The sequence below is a fragment of the Cucurbita maxima genome, unplaced genomic scaffold, assembly GCF_002738345.1.
Source record: "Cucurbita maxima cultivar Rimu unplaced genomic scaffold, Cmax_1.0 Cma_Scf00011, whole genome shotgun sequence".
NCBI classification, from domain to species: domain Eukaryota; kingdom Viridiplantae; phylum Streptophyta; class Magnoliopsida; order Cucurbitales; family Cucurbitaceae; genus Cucurbita; species Cucurbita maxima.
In genome coordinates this window covers 2,995,239-3,007,745 of record NW_019272027.1, presented here as the reverse complement: position 1 = coordinate 3,007,745, position 12,507 = coordinate 2,995,239, and the positions used below count along the sequence as shown (strand labels likewise).

Sequence of the window (12,507 nt, the reverse complement as noted above, 5' to 3'; positions counted from 1 at the left end):
AGTGAAAATTTTAACATTGTGGAAGGACTAAATTGCAAATATGAATGTTAGTTTAATTATACCTTTTGACATTTTACTCGAGAATATATAAATAAAGCGAATATTAAGTTTGGAAGGGCTAAATTGGAAAGAGATTGAGCGAGACGAGAGCTTTGATTCCTTCCAAAACTGTACAATTTTGTTCAATCCATGGCTACAAATTTGGGCGAGGCAAAAGGAAGCTTCATCAAAAGGTAATCATCTTCATCGTTCGCCTAGTTTCCACACAAGGTATCATCTCTAGCTGATGGCCTGTAATTGAGCGGATTTAAGCTGTAAATGCAAATGTTTGCCTCTCTCGATTTGATCGAAATTTCTTCCGATGTGGTTCTGTATCCAGGGACGTTGCAAGATGACGATGGACTTCCGATCAAACTCGCTTGGCAGAACGACGCTATCGCTGAATCCTCTGCGCATCGGATTCCGTCCACCGAAGGTATTTCCAATCTGTAAACTCCGTATTTGTTTGTTGTTCTGTTCACTGAGAATGCTATCTGCTCCGCCGTACGCGGCGTTTCTGCTTTGAATTTGCAGCTGATTCGAACTTCTACACCTGATTTTTTCATACATAAACACACACGCAGTGCACCGACGGGTATCGATTTTATCAGTCTTGCTTTTGAATGAATTGCTGAATCAAATGCTCTTATTGAAATTAGGTTAGAAAATTGTATCAAAGAAGTTGAAAATCAAATTCAAAATCAGTATCAAAATGCTGAAGAAGATGAAAGTCTAAACAAACGTACAACATAACTACAAAAACCATTGCTCTTGAAAAGGAAAAAGAAGTCGAAAATCAAATTCAAAATCAGTATCAAAATGCTGAAGAAGATTAAAGTCCAAACAAACGTACAACATAACTACAAAAACCATTGCTCTTGAAAAGAAGATACTAGTTTCATCATTTGAATTCTAGTTCATGTTCAAGTTGTTGAAATCATGACTGCAAATGAATTTGAGCCTTACCTGATAAGAAGTAACTGTGTTTGGAGAAGGAGTTGTTGGAGCAAGTGTCGCAATAAACAAGGCCCATGACAGTAATCTGAGTAAATGTTCTTGTTCGGTGGGAATGAGAAGCCTGAATTCCCAATAGAAGGGAGCTTGGAACCAAGAAAGCTAAGATAAAGAGTAGAAAGAGATTCATGGCTAACTGTTGGAACAAGTGAGAAGCTTCTGTTTCTTTCCTCTTTGAAAGAAGTGCCCTCTGATGTTCAATGCATATCAGGATATGTAATGAAGGGTGGGAGTAGTAGTGGTAGTAATGTAAGCAACGAGCTTCTCTGCTTCAGCAGTTGGTGGGTAGGGATATAACTGAAGCAAAGGCAAAAAATAAAGGCCATTTAACATTTTCACAAGAAACAAAGACATGTGAAGATATTTTGTCAGTTTCCATGTGAACTTGAAGCGTAGGAAAGAGAAGAAAGTAGATTCTTTTGGCAGAATTATTGCTGATATTGCTTCTTGATTCGAGGGCCTAACCCAGCTAAACTCTCTTAATAGAGCTACCCATTTCAAACTAAAGAGCCAACCAACACATATGGACTTAATTCCTTTAAATTGTCTTGAGAAGATTTATACCCATCTCCTGTTTTTAGGTGTGTCAATTCCAAGTCTCTTGTGAAAAAAGAATGCCTGCTCTACATCTCAACCCTCAAAGATTCAGACATCTAATTGCTTTAAGTTTTCAAGCTTTGGTCGGTGACAATTATGGGGCTGTAGTCTTAGCCAATGTCAATCAAGCCAAGCAATCATAACTAGGCAATGAGATGAAGGTTAAGACATCTAACTGCTTCGAGTTTTCAAACTTTAGTCGGCGACAGTTACAAGGTTGTAATCTTAGCCAATGTCTAGAGCCAAGTGACACGATCATGCTCGTCCAGGGCGTATTGTCCATGGCCCCCATGTTCATGCCGCGCTAAACCCTCTATTTTGTTCCATGTTGTATTACCCTACTATTGTATTTTCTGTTTGTATAACTGTTCAGCGAAATCATGTCTAGGCCTGCTAGACCTAAATCGTCCCAAAATGTACTATAGAGGGGTGTGGGGTGTGGCTAGTTGTCAACTCATCCCCTAATTTTGTATGATTGTTCGGCGACATCACATCTAGGCATGCCAGACCTGAATCGCCTCATAATGTACCAGAGGGGGATGGACTAGTTGTCAATTCTCCCTACCCGAAAAACTTATATGCTACTTAAGCCGTTGTGTTGCCTTTTGCTTGTATGCCATAACATTGCTTTCAATCTCTCTCAATCTTGCTTTCAAATTCTCTTTCAAGATCTGTCTGATCCCATTTTCTAAAATCTTTTTCTCAATTCGGGGATAGAGGCTTGCATAAGTTGCCGAACTATAGGCAACACGAATACAAACTGTCTCGACTCACTTGCTGTTGAGAAGTGAATACTGCATAATCGCAAAGTCCACTACCAAAAAAAGTGTGATTGTGACATCATCAATCACACCATTGATGTTGAATGAAACAGTATTAGTTATTATTGCAGCAATCTCCAGAACCAAAGAGCCCAAAAACATGGCCAATGGGAAAAGAATATGGAGTGGTAATGGAGAATGACAGATGATTGAACGAGCCACTAAAAAAGGACTATGCAGCTCGTGATGTGGTGTGGGGCAAGGGATCGCACTCCAGATTCTGGACCCTGTACTCTCTGCAATAAACGTGATTTTAAAGGGTGAATTGGAGCAAACTGAGCGGTTGAGAATGCTTGTTGGTCGAGTCTTCTTGGGCAAAATAGGTCCCTATAATGTTTATGGAGAACCCTTGAAGTTTTTTCAAGCCTTTTGAAATTTGAAAAATGTCAGCCGGCTGTTAGATAGCAATAGCAGTATGTGGTGATTGCTTATCTTGATGCTCAGTGACTCACCATGTCGGTAAAATGCTACAAATAATGATGAATTAACTAATATAACTTCATGACACCGTATGTCTGTTCACCAAAATCATGTATACACCTACTAGTTTAGAAATGCCTGTATTATAGAGTGAGGCATCAGTTCACCACCTGACCTAGCACTCCACCACCCTTAAGCCCTGTGACCTAAGCGAGCTACCATGACACGTGTGTATCACAACGAGCCACCACCCCTAAGCTCTGTGACCTAAACAAGCTACCATGACACATGTGTGTATCGCAACGAGGACGAGCATTCCGAGACAAGAGGTCTCCCAAAACATGTTTTCAAGATCTAAATTATTTTTTTATTAAAAAGAAACCATACTCAGAATTCATTCTATAAATGGAACTCCATTACACAACTCAGAACCTGTTGCCTGTTGTTTTTCTTTTTCTACGGCAAACAACAGACAAGAACTTGAATCAGATTCAAAAGACCACACACCCCAATTCACACACCAGCTTTAACTTCCTACAGACCATGCTCAAGACTCCATACACTAATAGCAGAAAAACTATAGCAGGTCGAGTTCGAGCTGAGTTCAGACAGTTGACATACAAACCTCAGGATCAAGTTGATCCCCCCATTTCTTTCTGTAAAAATAATTTTGAAACAATCAAAACCGCCTACATTACATACTTCGGACTATTACTGATTCTATAGATTCACACGATATATATTCAAGTCACGCACGATCGACTTGAGAAGAACTATGTAATTCTCAGGGATGGGAACTTTGTTCTATAGTGATATTATTCTATTTAGCTACTACACATTTCTGTTACCCCACTAGGCTGGCTGGCTGACTTTATCCTCGCTTCAAGCTTCCTAGCGATTGATACCGACCTTCCTACAATATGGAACACGAACATACATTTTTTCTTGGGGTCTCGTCGATCTTCTTTTCTGTAGAGGATAACAAATTACGTCACAGTCTGTTGCATAGGGAGCAAACATTAATCCATGGAAAAGGGAATCTAAAACAAATGAAAAAGTGGGGAGAGAGAGAGGAAGAAATGAGAAAAAAATACTCATTACATCCACTGCTATAAAATTTAGGCTTTTCCTTCGGATTTTAAAACGCATCCAATAGGAAGAGGTTTCCACACTCTTATAAAGAACGTGTAAACACTGTGAAGATAATATAAGATGTTGGTTATTTCTCGTAATGCAGAAATCTAGCTATTAGCTACCTGTTTTTGCGTTTGCTACAGTTGGCTGCACCACAACATGCATAGTGATAACTCCCCTAGGCAGCTCCCCGAAAGGCACTCGACATTGACCAACAGTCTTGTTGTTTTCTAAAACTTTACCAGCATTTATCAGTTTTATGTCATTTGCTGCCTTGGGTACAACTTTCTTATCTACACAATACAAACATTTAGAGTAGTTAGGTGCATGCAGTTGAACAAAAAATTGAAGTAACTCAAAGAAAGGCAAAAAAAAAAAAAAAAAAAAACAATTTAGAGGAAGGAAATTCTTATCCCATTGTTGTAAAATACTCCTCTCAACCTTATGTAGTATCATCTTGAAACAAGTTAATCTCCCCTTTTCTTGGGAAGAACGAAACATTTTTTAGAAGGGTGTGGCAACCTCTCTTTAGGAGAGCCAAAACAGAAAGCCAAAGAAGACAATATCTACTAGCGAGGGCTTGAGGCTATTACAAATGTTATTAGAGCTAGACACCGAGCAATGTGCCAGCAAGGAGGTTGAACCCCAAAGAGGGTTGGACACAAGACGGTGTGCCAACAAAGACGCTGGGCCTCGAAGCAAGGTGGATTGGGGGGTCCCACATCGATTGGAGAAGGGAATGAGTGCCAACAAGAACGCTGAGACTCGAAAGAGGGTGGATTGTGAGATCCCACATCGGTTGGGGAGGAAAATGAAACATTCTTTATAACAGTGTGGAAACCTCTCCCTAGCAGAGACGTTTTAAAAACTTTGATGGGAATCCCAAAAGGAAAAGCTCAAAGAAGGCTTGCCCTATTATATTTATCTAAAATGGACGGATTCTAATAGCATTTCTACTCATTCAGCTACAGAAGGAGAAGGAAAAGGTAAAGATAAAGTTGGACGAATTCTCACTCTTTCGTAACTAATTAGGCCTCCGAGAAAACGTTCCGCTAGTAGATATTGTCCTCTTTGAGATTTCCCTGTCGGGCTTCCCCTTAATGTTTTTAAAACACAACTGCTAGGGAGAGGTTTCCACAACTTATAAAGCATGTTTCGTTCCCCCTTCCAACCGATGTGGAATCTCAACCCTACGGGGCCCAACGTCCTCGCTAGCACTCGTTCCTCTCTCCAGTCAATGTGGGATCTCACAATCTACCCCACCCTTCGGTGCCCAACGTCTTCGCTAGCACTCATTCTCTCCAATCAATGTGGGACCCCCCAATCCACCCCACCTTTGATGCCCACGCTAGCACTCGTTATTAATGTAGAACCCCTCAATCTACCTCCTTCAAAGCCCAGCATCCAACACCTCCCCTCGAATAAAGTACGTCTCCCCTTAATCAAGGAGGCTTGACACCTTTTCTTTTGAAGTCTTTTGTTCGACATTTGAGGATTTACCAAACTATTGGCACGACTAAGTTTAGGGCATGACTCTGATACCATGTTAGATAAACACGACTCTCCACTATGGTATGATATTGTCCACTTTAAGTATAAACTCCAATGACTTTGGTTTGGACTTCCCAAAAAGGTCTCGCGCCAATAGAGAAAGTATTCCTTAATTATAAACACAATCATTCATTTCATCATCCAACAATAACAATAAAAGGGTTGAACTCCCTTACCTTTAGGCCAGTCTGCAACAATTTTCTCCTTAACTATGGCTATAGTTGAAGTTGGGGAATAACGAAATGGACCAATATCCGATCCATCATAAAGTCGGAACTTCAACTCGATCAAATCCTGGTCCGGCATTTGATCTCTACCAATAAATCACCACCTTCATCTCCAGCACCAAATCCCCCTAAAAAAGAGGAAACACGCAAGCGCTATCAAATACCTAAACCAAGAACAAAAAACAGCCAATACTCAAACCGGCCGTCCCGAAGAAAGAGGGAACAAAAACAAGCTCACACAGTAATAAACTCAGCCAAATCACTAAACAAAACTATACAACAAACATCAAGAACCAAAAAACGAGTTCGGATTCCACAGCAACGAAACCGATCGATCAAGATGAATCGAAGTAAAGAGTTATCGATTCAATCCGTTTCGATTTCGTAAACATAATGCGTCAGAAAGGAACGAGATGAAGGGAATACCTGAGAAACGGAGATGTGGAGAGGGAGATGTAAGGAACCAGAAGGTTTATCGTTTTGGTGGAGAAATTGTTGAGAGAAACGTTAAAGAATCGCAGGAAGAGATCTTGAAATAAGAAAGAACCCTAGAATTTGCTCCGATCGTAAACTATTTTGTCCATCTTCTTCTTCTGATTCTGATTCGGATTCGGATTCGGATTCTTCTGCTGATTTGGTTTTTCCGCGCTGAGTTTTGATTTCATTGGCTCCCAACTTCCGTTATCTACTCCATTTTGGTTTGGATGATAACAATAAATCTAAAAAAATTGATTGATTAATTTTTTAATTCAACAATAGATTCAAATTTTCGTTTTTTTTTTCTTTTAATTGAGATAGCAACACAACATTATTTCGAAAATATATATAAAAAAATGAACTAAAATCTTATAATTCAATGGTAACGACCTAGATCCACGCCAGCAAATATTGTCCTATTTGGGTTTTTCCTTTCGGGTTTCCCCAAGCTCTATTGTCCCCTAGCAGATATTGTCCTCTTTGTGCTTTCCCTTTTAGGTTTCCCCTCAAGCTTTAAATGACTAGATATTGTCCTCTTTGGACTTTAAAATGGCTAGGTGAAGGGAAAGTTCCCCTCAAGCTTTAAAATGGCTAGATATTGTCCTCTTTGGGCTTTAAAACTTTCCCTTTTAGGTTTCCCCTCAAACTTTACATGGCTAGATATTGTCCTCTTTGGACTTTAAAATGGCTAGGTGAAGGGAAAGTTCCTTAAAACTTTCCCTTTTAGGTTTCCCCTCAAGCTTTAAATGGCTAGATATTGTCCTCTTTGGACTTTAAAATGGCTAGGTGAAGGGAAAGTTCCCCTCAAGCTTTAAAATGGCTAGATATTGTCCTCTTTGGGCTTTAAAATGAGTAGGTGAAGGTTTCCACAATCTTAAATGATGGTTTATTCTCCTCCCCAACCAATGTGGGACATCACAATCCACCCCTTCGGAGCCTTGCGTCCTCTCTAGCACTCTTTCCTTCCTCCAATCAATGTGGGACCGCCCCCAAATCCACCCCCTTTGGGGCCCAGCATCCTAATTGACACACCGCCTCGTGTCTAACCCCTTTGAGGAACAGTGAGAAGGTTGACACATCGTCTAGTGTTTGGCTCTAATGCCATTTGTAACGGCCTATATCCATCGCTAGTAGATATTGTCTTCTTTGGGTTTTCCCTTTCGAGTTTCCAAGGAAGGTTTCCACACCCTTATAAATTGTGGTTTGTTCTCCTTCCCAACCAATATGGGACATCACATCAATAGTGTCAATATAAGCATAGGAGTACATGGATTGAGTTCGAACAATTTTTTAGACCAACCTGAAATTTTTAGTTGGTTGGGTTGGTGACTCAAGCAACCTGAGTCAATCTATGGTATTCCATATCCTTGGTATCCTCCTACGGTCAAAGTTGTTGGGCCTTCCTACAAGGTTCTATAGTGTCTTCCCTCATCGCAGTATCTCTCGCTTCCAGTCGGATTAATAGTGGGAATTCTTCCTCTTTAGGTACAGTATGACAAGTGGTATCTGGTGATGATGTGTTGATTCACTGGCCTGACTATCTTTGAAGATCAAGAATCAAGGATATTGCAACCGGAGTAGAGTTCACAATCAAACACTATATTTTTTTATTGAATTGGGTTGGGCCGGATCGGATTTTTTATTTAAAAAAATTATTTATCTATACATTAATAATTAAAATTTAATAAAATTCAAATATCAATCCTTTATCGAAAGTAATATAAGTAAAAATAATGTCGTTTTTTATGAGTGGTTTTTGTCGGCGAAAATCGGTAGAGGAGGAGAAATCCGGTGTGATAAGGTGTATGGAAGGATGGTGTGGAATGATAGGTGAAAGAAAGTGATTGGTTGGTGAGAATGTAAGGAATTGGAGAAGCACGGTTTGATTTAAAGACGGCGGACCGCCGGTCTTGAATAAATAAAAACAAGTTAAAAACATGTTTTTTTTTTCATAAATTAAATTAGATCCATATTATTTTAAATAATAAAATTAGCCTTTATGAAAATTTTATCAAATAATTATTTATGAAATTTTGTCAACCATAATAAAAATAAAATAATAAACTTTTAAGATTTATAATCTAACCCTTCTAGCTATTCTGAATTGATCTAAACAACATAAAGAAAGGAGTTAGAGTCCGACTCTATCAGAAGAGGACTCAGTCTACTAATTGAGGTCTACGTCAAAATCGTCTAAAGTTGAAGGTAGCTCATTTCTTGAACGACGTGGGCAAAGAGAGGAGGAGTATTCCCTGCAATGACTACAACTGGTTCATCTCGACGTTTCTTCTATCATACAAACAGTGGAAGAACAACCGACGTAAATTAAGGCAGCCTTGACCCAACAAAATGAGATTCTAGCACAAAGTTCCTATGTCGAGATTGCTGCCCCAAAACTCAATTAAATGCAGTCTATCGACCCCCAAAATTGGAAGAAATTGTGGTATAAAAAAGACGTTAGCTACTCTAGAAGCACCGATAGCTACCTCCTCTCCTTTCACTTCTACCGTTCTTCATTTAAACCCAAACAATGTTTTAAGTTTTCTCGACTTAAGTCAAGTTGGGTTTTGAGCTCGTATTGCTTAGTTCGACCAACGAGTTGGCCTAATGATAAAATTAACTCAAATATAGAAAGTACTTCAGTTTTCTTCAAATCCGAATGTTGTTACATAAACACACTTAATCCTATTATAAAGAAGTTGTGAGCGTCGAAGGTGAAATAATTTAGCTTGGATAACCGTGGTAAAACTCTATTGATTTCAGATGTCAACGAAATCCTTCGGTGTCAAACAAATAAGTTGGTGAATTTTGAATCCAAATCATTATCAATTTTGACGGGTTGAAGAATAATTTGCTCGATACACAAACAGAAATGAAAATTTCAAACTCGAAAAACTCGAGAAACGAACACAGCTCATTATTACAAGCACCCAATTCACAATAAACATAACACAATTTGAAATTCTTCAGAGTCAAAGAGCGCCAGCATCTTTGAGGAGAGGGACAAGGGAGCCATTGATATGAGAGGCCATGACTCTATCCATGGAGCCAACAAGTTTCCCGCCGATAAAGACAGCGGGAATGGCAGGGGAGGAGCTTCCCATTAACCGCATCAACGCCTTCTCGATCTCCTTCCCTCTCGGGTCCTCGTCGAGCTCATAAACCGTAGGGTTAACTCCCATTCCACAAAACAGCTGCTTCACAGCGTGACACATGCAACATGAGCTCATACTAAACATGACCACCGCGTTCTCCGCCGCCATCCGCTCTATCCTCCACAACGTGTCGTTCCCCGAGTACGATTGCTTTGCTTGGTGCTGCATTTTGAATAAGAGAAGAAGAAGGCAAAGAAAAGCAAGTGAGGAGAAAAGCAAGTGAGGGAATTGTATTTATAGATAGTCCTAAATTTAATATTTTAATTTTCTTTTCATCATAATTACTAAATATATATATATATATATATATAATATGAGCGTAAATTAATGCCCTTGTTCTTGTTTGGCAATATTTCTTCGATTTCGTAGATTCGAGTCTCCCTTTACTCACATCAGAGGAACCGCCCTCACCAGACAAACGAACGGTAGTATGTAGACTCGGGTCTCTCTTTACCTACAACGGAGGAGCTGCCCCCACCAGACAAACGCTCTTGTATAAAAAAAATAATAGCGGACAAAATAAAAACAATAATCACCCTAATTATTTAAAAAATATAAAAATAGAGACTATTATAAAAATTATTTTAAAATTTTAAAATCATAAATATTAATTTATAATTTTAAAAAAATTATATATAGGGAAGAAATTTATAATTTGTTTAAAATTAATTATTAAGGGAAAATATTGGAATATAAAAGTGGGCCCACTACGTCTAGTCGTGACCTGGACAAGGAATAAAACGGAGCGTTTAGGTGACATGACTCAGCTTGTTTTATTTTACTCTTTAAATTTTATTTTATTTTCTCGAATATAATTTTATTCATGATTTCACTACACAAACACTTTTTTTTTTTTAATTTTTTTAAGTCAACTTCTTAATATAATTAATATTAGGGAATAATAACATTATGTTAAACGAAAAAAAATGTCATTTTAATCGAGCGAGAGTAAAAGCTCAATGTAATAAGTGAATGAGTTGGTTGTTTATCTATTCACGAGTCTTCAGTTCTAGTCTAGACTTTCTCACCCGAGAAAGTTCTTGCACAAACCCTAGTTAGACAAGTTTTAACATTTTTTTTTTGTCGTTTTCGATATCGGTCTATGTGAGATCCTACATCGTTTGTAGAGGAGAAAGAAATATTCCTTATAAGAGTGTAGAAACTTCTCTCTAGTAGACGCGTTTTAAAATTGTGAGGCTAACGACGATACATAACGGGCTAAAACGGACAATATTTGCTAGTGATGAGCTTGAACTGTTACAAATGGTATTAGAGCCAGACACCGTGCAGTGTGCTAGCGAGCATGCTGTTCTCAAGGGGGTGGTTTGTGAAATCTTATATTAGTTGGAGAGGGGAAACGAAACATTTCTTATAAGGATGTGAAAAACACGTTTTAAAACCCTAAGGTTGACGACAATACGTAACGGGAAAAAGTAGATAATATCTGCTCGGTGTGAGTTTGGGTTATAGTCTATTTTACCTTTTCCAGAAGGAAATTTTGAACGATCAAAATTCATCTTTTCAGATAATTCCTAAATAATTAAGGAATAATACATGTCCTCGGCTACGTGATACTTTGTATTTGGACTCACTTGTTTGAATCCTTCGTGTCCCAATTGACAAGACATCCCCTTTTTCCCTACCATACATTTGAACCCTAATGAAACCATCAAATATACTAAACAAAATAGGGAAATAAGTCGAGTAGGATATACAATTAATAGGGATAGGAGATGTTCAATTCAATAAATTTGGTGACGATTCGAAAAATTCAATCAATCGAGCTTCGATGGGACACTGTGCATGATTTGAACCGGTACATAGTTCTTAGCTCCTAAGCAGACATAAGTTGAAGTTGTAACCACAATAGTAAAATCATGTTAGGTTTGAGAACATAAGATATAATGAGTATCATTTAAGATGGTCGAGTCGAATGCTACGGTAAAAACAAAGAAAAAAAGAATGCCTTTTTGATTCTCGTGAAACTATTAGCAGTTTAAAGTGAAAAATCACATTCGATCTTAGAACATGACAGATGTGAAAGGACATGACACAAACTGTTTTAATGGATCGAGGGTAATAACTCAAGCTCACCACTAGTAGATATTGTCCGCTTTGACCCGTTACATATCGTTGTCAGCCTCATGGTTTTAAAACGCGTCTACTAGGGAGAGGTTTCCACACCCTTATAAGGAATGTATCGTTTTTCTCTCTAATCGATGTGAGATTTCACAATCCACCCCCTTAAGGGCCCGACGTCCTTGCTGGCATACCGCCTAGTGTCTGGCTCTGATACCATTTTTAATAGCTCAAGTCCACCGCTAGCATATATTGTCCTCTTTGGCCGGTTACGTATCACCATCAGCCTCACGGTTTTAAAACGCGTATACTAGAGAGAGGTTTTCACACCCTTATAAGAAATGTTTCGTTCTCCTCTCTGACTGATATGGGATCTCACAATCCACCTCTCTTGGGAGCCCAACATCCTCACTGACACACCATCCGGTGTCTGACTCTGATACCATTTATAACAACTCAAAGTTCATCACTAGCAAATATTATCCACTTTGGCCCATTATATAACGTCGTCAGCCTCACGATTTAAAAACATGTCTCATAGGGAGAGATTTCCACACCCTTATAAGGAATGTTTCGTTCTCTTCTCTAATCGATGTGGGATCTCACAATTCACCTCTCTTGGGATCCCAACATCCTCACTGACACATCGTCCAATATCTGACTCTAATACCATTTATAACACAACAGAAGTTCACCGCTAACAAATATTACGTAACGTCGTCAGTTTCACGGTTTTAAAAATGTGTCTACTACAGAGAGGTTTCCACACCTTCATAAGTAATCTTTCATTCCCCTCTCAAACCGACGTGGGATCTTACCTCGAGACAATATTTCAACTGCAAATCGAAACTGAAATAAGGTCAGATTGAGCTCCAACACTTATCTGTATATTTGAGTTCGGTTTTAAAATTAAAATTAGGTACGGTTAGAGGTATATATTTTTAACCCGATCGAGTTTAATAGATGAAGTGAAAAAAAAAAAAAAAAAAAAAA

The 12,507-nt window shown here is 38.7% G+C and overlaps 3 protein-coding genes and 1 long non-coding RNA gene across 8 annotated transcripts; 1 reads left to right on the top strand and 3 right to left on the bottom strand.

Moving 5' to 3' along the window:
- On the bottom strand, positions 1-1,340 carry LOC111486731 (pollen-specific protein-like At4g18596). The gene is made up of 2 exons (XM_023133964.1): positions 1,006-1,340; positions 1-592 (listed from the first exon to the last, which is right to left on the bottom strand). The coding sequence occupies exons 1-2, from the start codon at positions 1,181-1,183 to the stop codon at positions 255-257; spliced, it is 516 nt and encodes a 171-aa protein (XP_022989732.1). The 5' UTR covers positions 1,184-1,340; the 3' UTR covers positions 1-254.
- Positions 138-7,908, top strand: LOC111486742. 3 transcript variants are annotated; one of them, XR_002718923.1, is made up of 3 exons: positions 138-270; positions 380-475; positions 7,766-7,908. It is a non-coding gene; the product is annotated as an uncharacterized LOC111486742 (long non-coding RNA). The 3 variants fall into 3 exon arrangements; XR_002718922.1 differs by lacking the exon at positions 7,766-7,908 and adding an exon at positions 1,635-2,032; XR_002718921.1 differs by lacking the exon at positions 7,766-7,908 and adding an exon at positions 574-655.
- On the bottom strand, positions 3,429-6,502 carry LOC111486734 (membrane-anchored ubiquitin-fold protein 4-like). 3 transcript variants are annotated; one of them, XM_023133966.1, is made up of 4 exons: positions 6,230-6,502; positions 5,753-5,967; positions 4,148-4,318; positions 3,429-3,889 (listed from the first exon to the last, which is right to left on the bottom strand). In XM_023133966.1, the coding sequence occupies exons 2-4, from the start codon at positions 5,880-5,882 to the stop codon at positions 3,783-3,785; spliced, it is 408 nt and encodes a 135-aa protein (XP_022989734.1). In that variant the 5' UTR covers positions 5,883-5,967; positions 6,230-6,502; the 3' UTR covers positions 3,429-3,782. The 3 variants fall into 3 exon arrangements, with proteins under 3 accessions (XP_022989734.1, XP_022989736.1, XP_022989735.1); XM_023133968.1 differs by having other exon boundaries at positions 3,429-3,860; XM_023133967.1 differs by having other exon boundaries at positions 5,753-5,931; positions 6,230-6,484.
- Positions 7,909-9,105: 1,197 nt separating the features above from the next.
- LOC111486737 (glutaredoxin-C1-like) lies at positions 9,106-9,669 on the bottom strand. The gene has a single exon (XM_023133978.1). It carries the CDS (start codon positions 9,601-9,603, stop codon positions 9,253-9,255), a length of 351 nt encoding a protein of 116 aa, XP_022989746.1. The 5' UTR covers positions 9,604-9,669; the 3' UTR covers positions 9,106-9,252.
- Positions 9,670-12,507: the final 2,838 nt, after the last annotated feature.

Excerpts from the sequence above, each read along its gene's own strand:
- LOC111486731 (XM_023133964.1), bottom strand. The coding sequence starts at position 1,183 with ATGAATCTCTTTCTACTCTTTATCTTAGCTTTCTTGGTTCCAAGCTCC. Across the intron at positions 593-1,005 it reads ACACAGTTACTTCTTATCAG|GTGTAGAAGTTCGAATCAGC; the intron begins GTAAGGCTCAAA and ends TGAAAAAATCAG.
- LOC111486734 (XM_023133966.1), bottom strand. The coding sequence starts at position 5,882 with ATGCCGGACCAGGATTTGATCGAGTTGAAGTTCCGACTTTATGATGGA. Across the intron at positions 4,319-5,752 it reads TGTTGCAGACTGGCCTAAAG|ATAAGAAAGTTGTACCCAAG; the intron begins GTAAGGGAGTTC and ends TGTATTGTGTAG. Across the intron at positions 3,890-4,147 it reads TGTAGCAAACGCAAAAACAG|ACTGTGACGTAATTTGTTAT; the intron begins GTAGCTAATAGC and ends CCTATGCAACAG.
- LOC111486737 (XM_023133978.1), bottom strand. The coding sequence starts at position 9,603 with ATGCAGCACCAAGCAAAGCAATCGTACTCGGGGAACGACACGTTGTGG.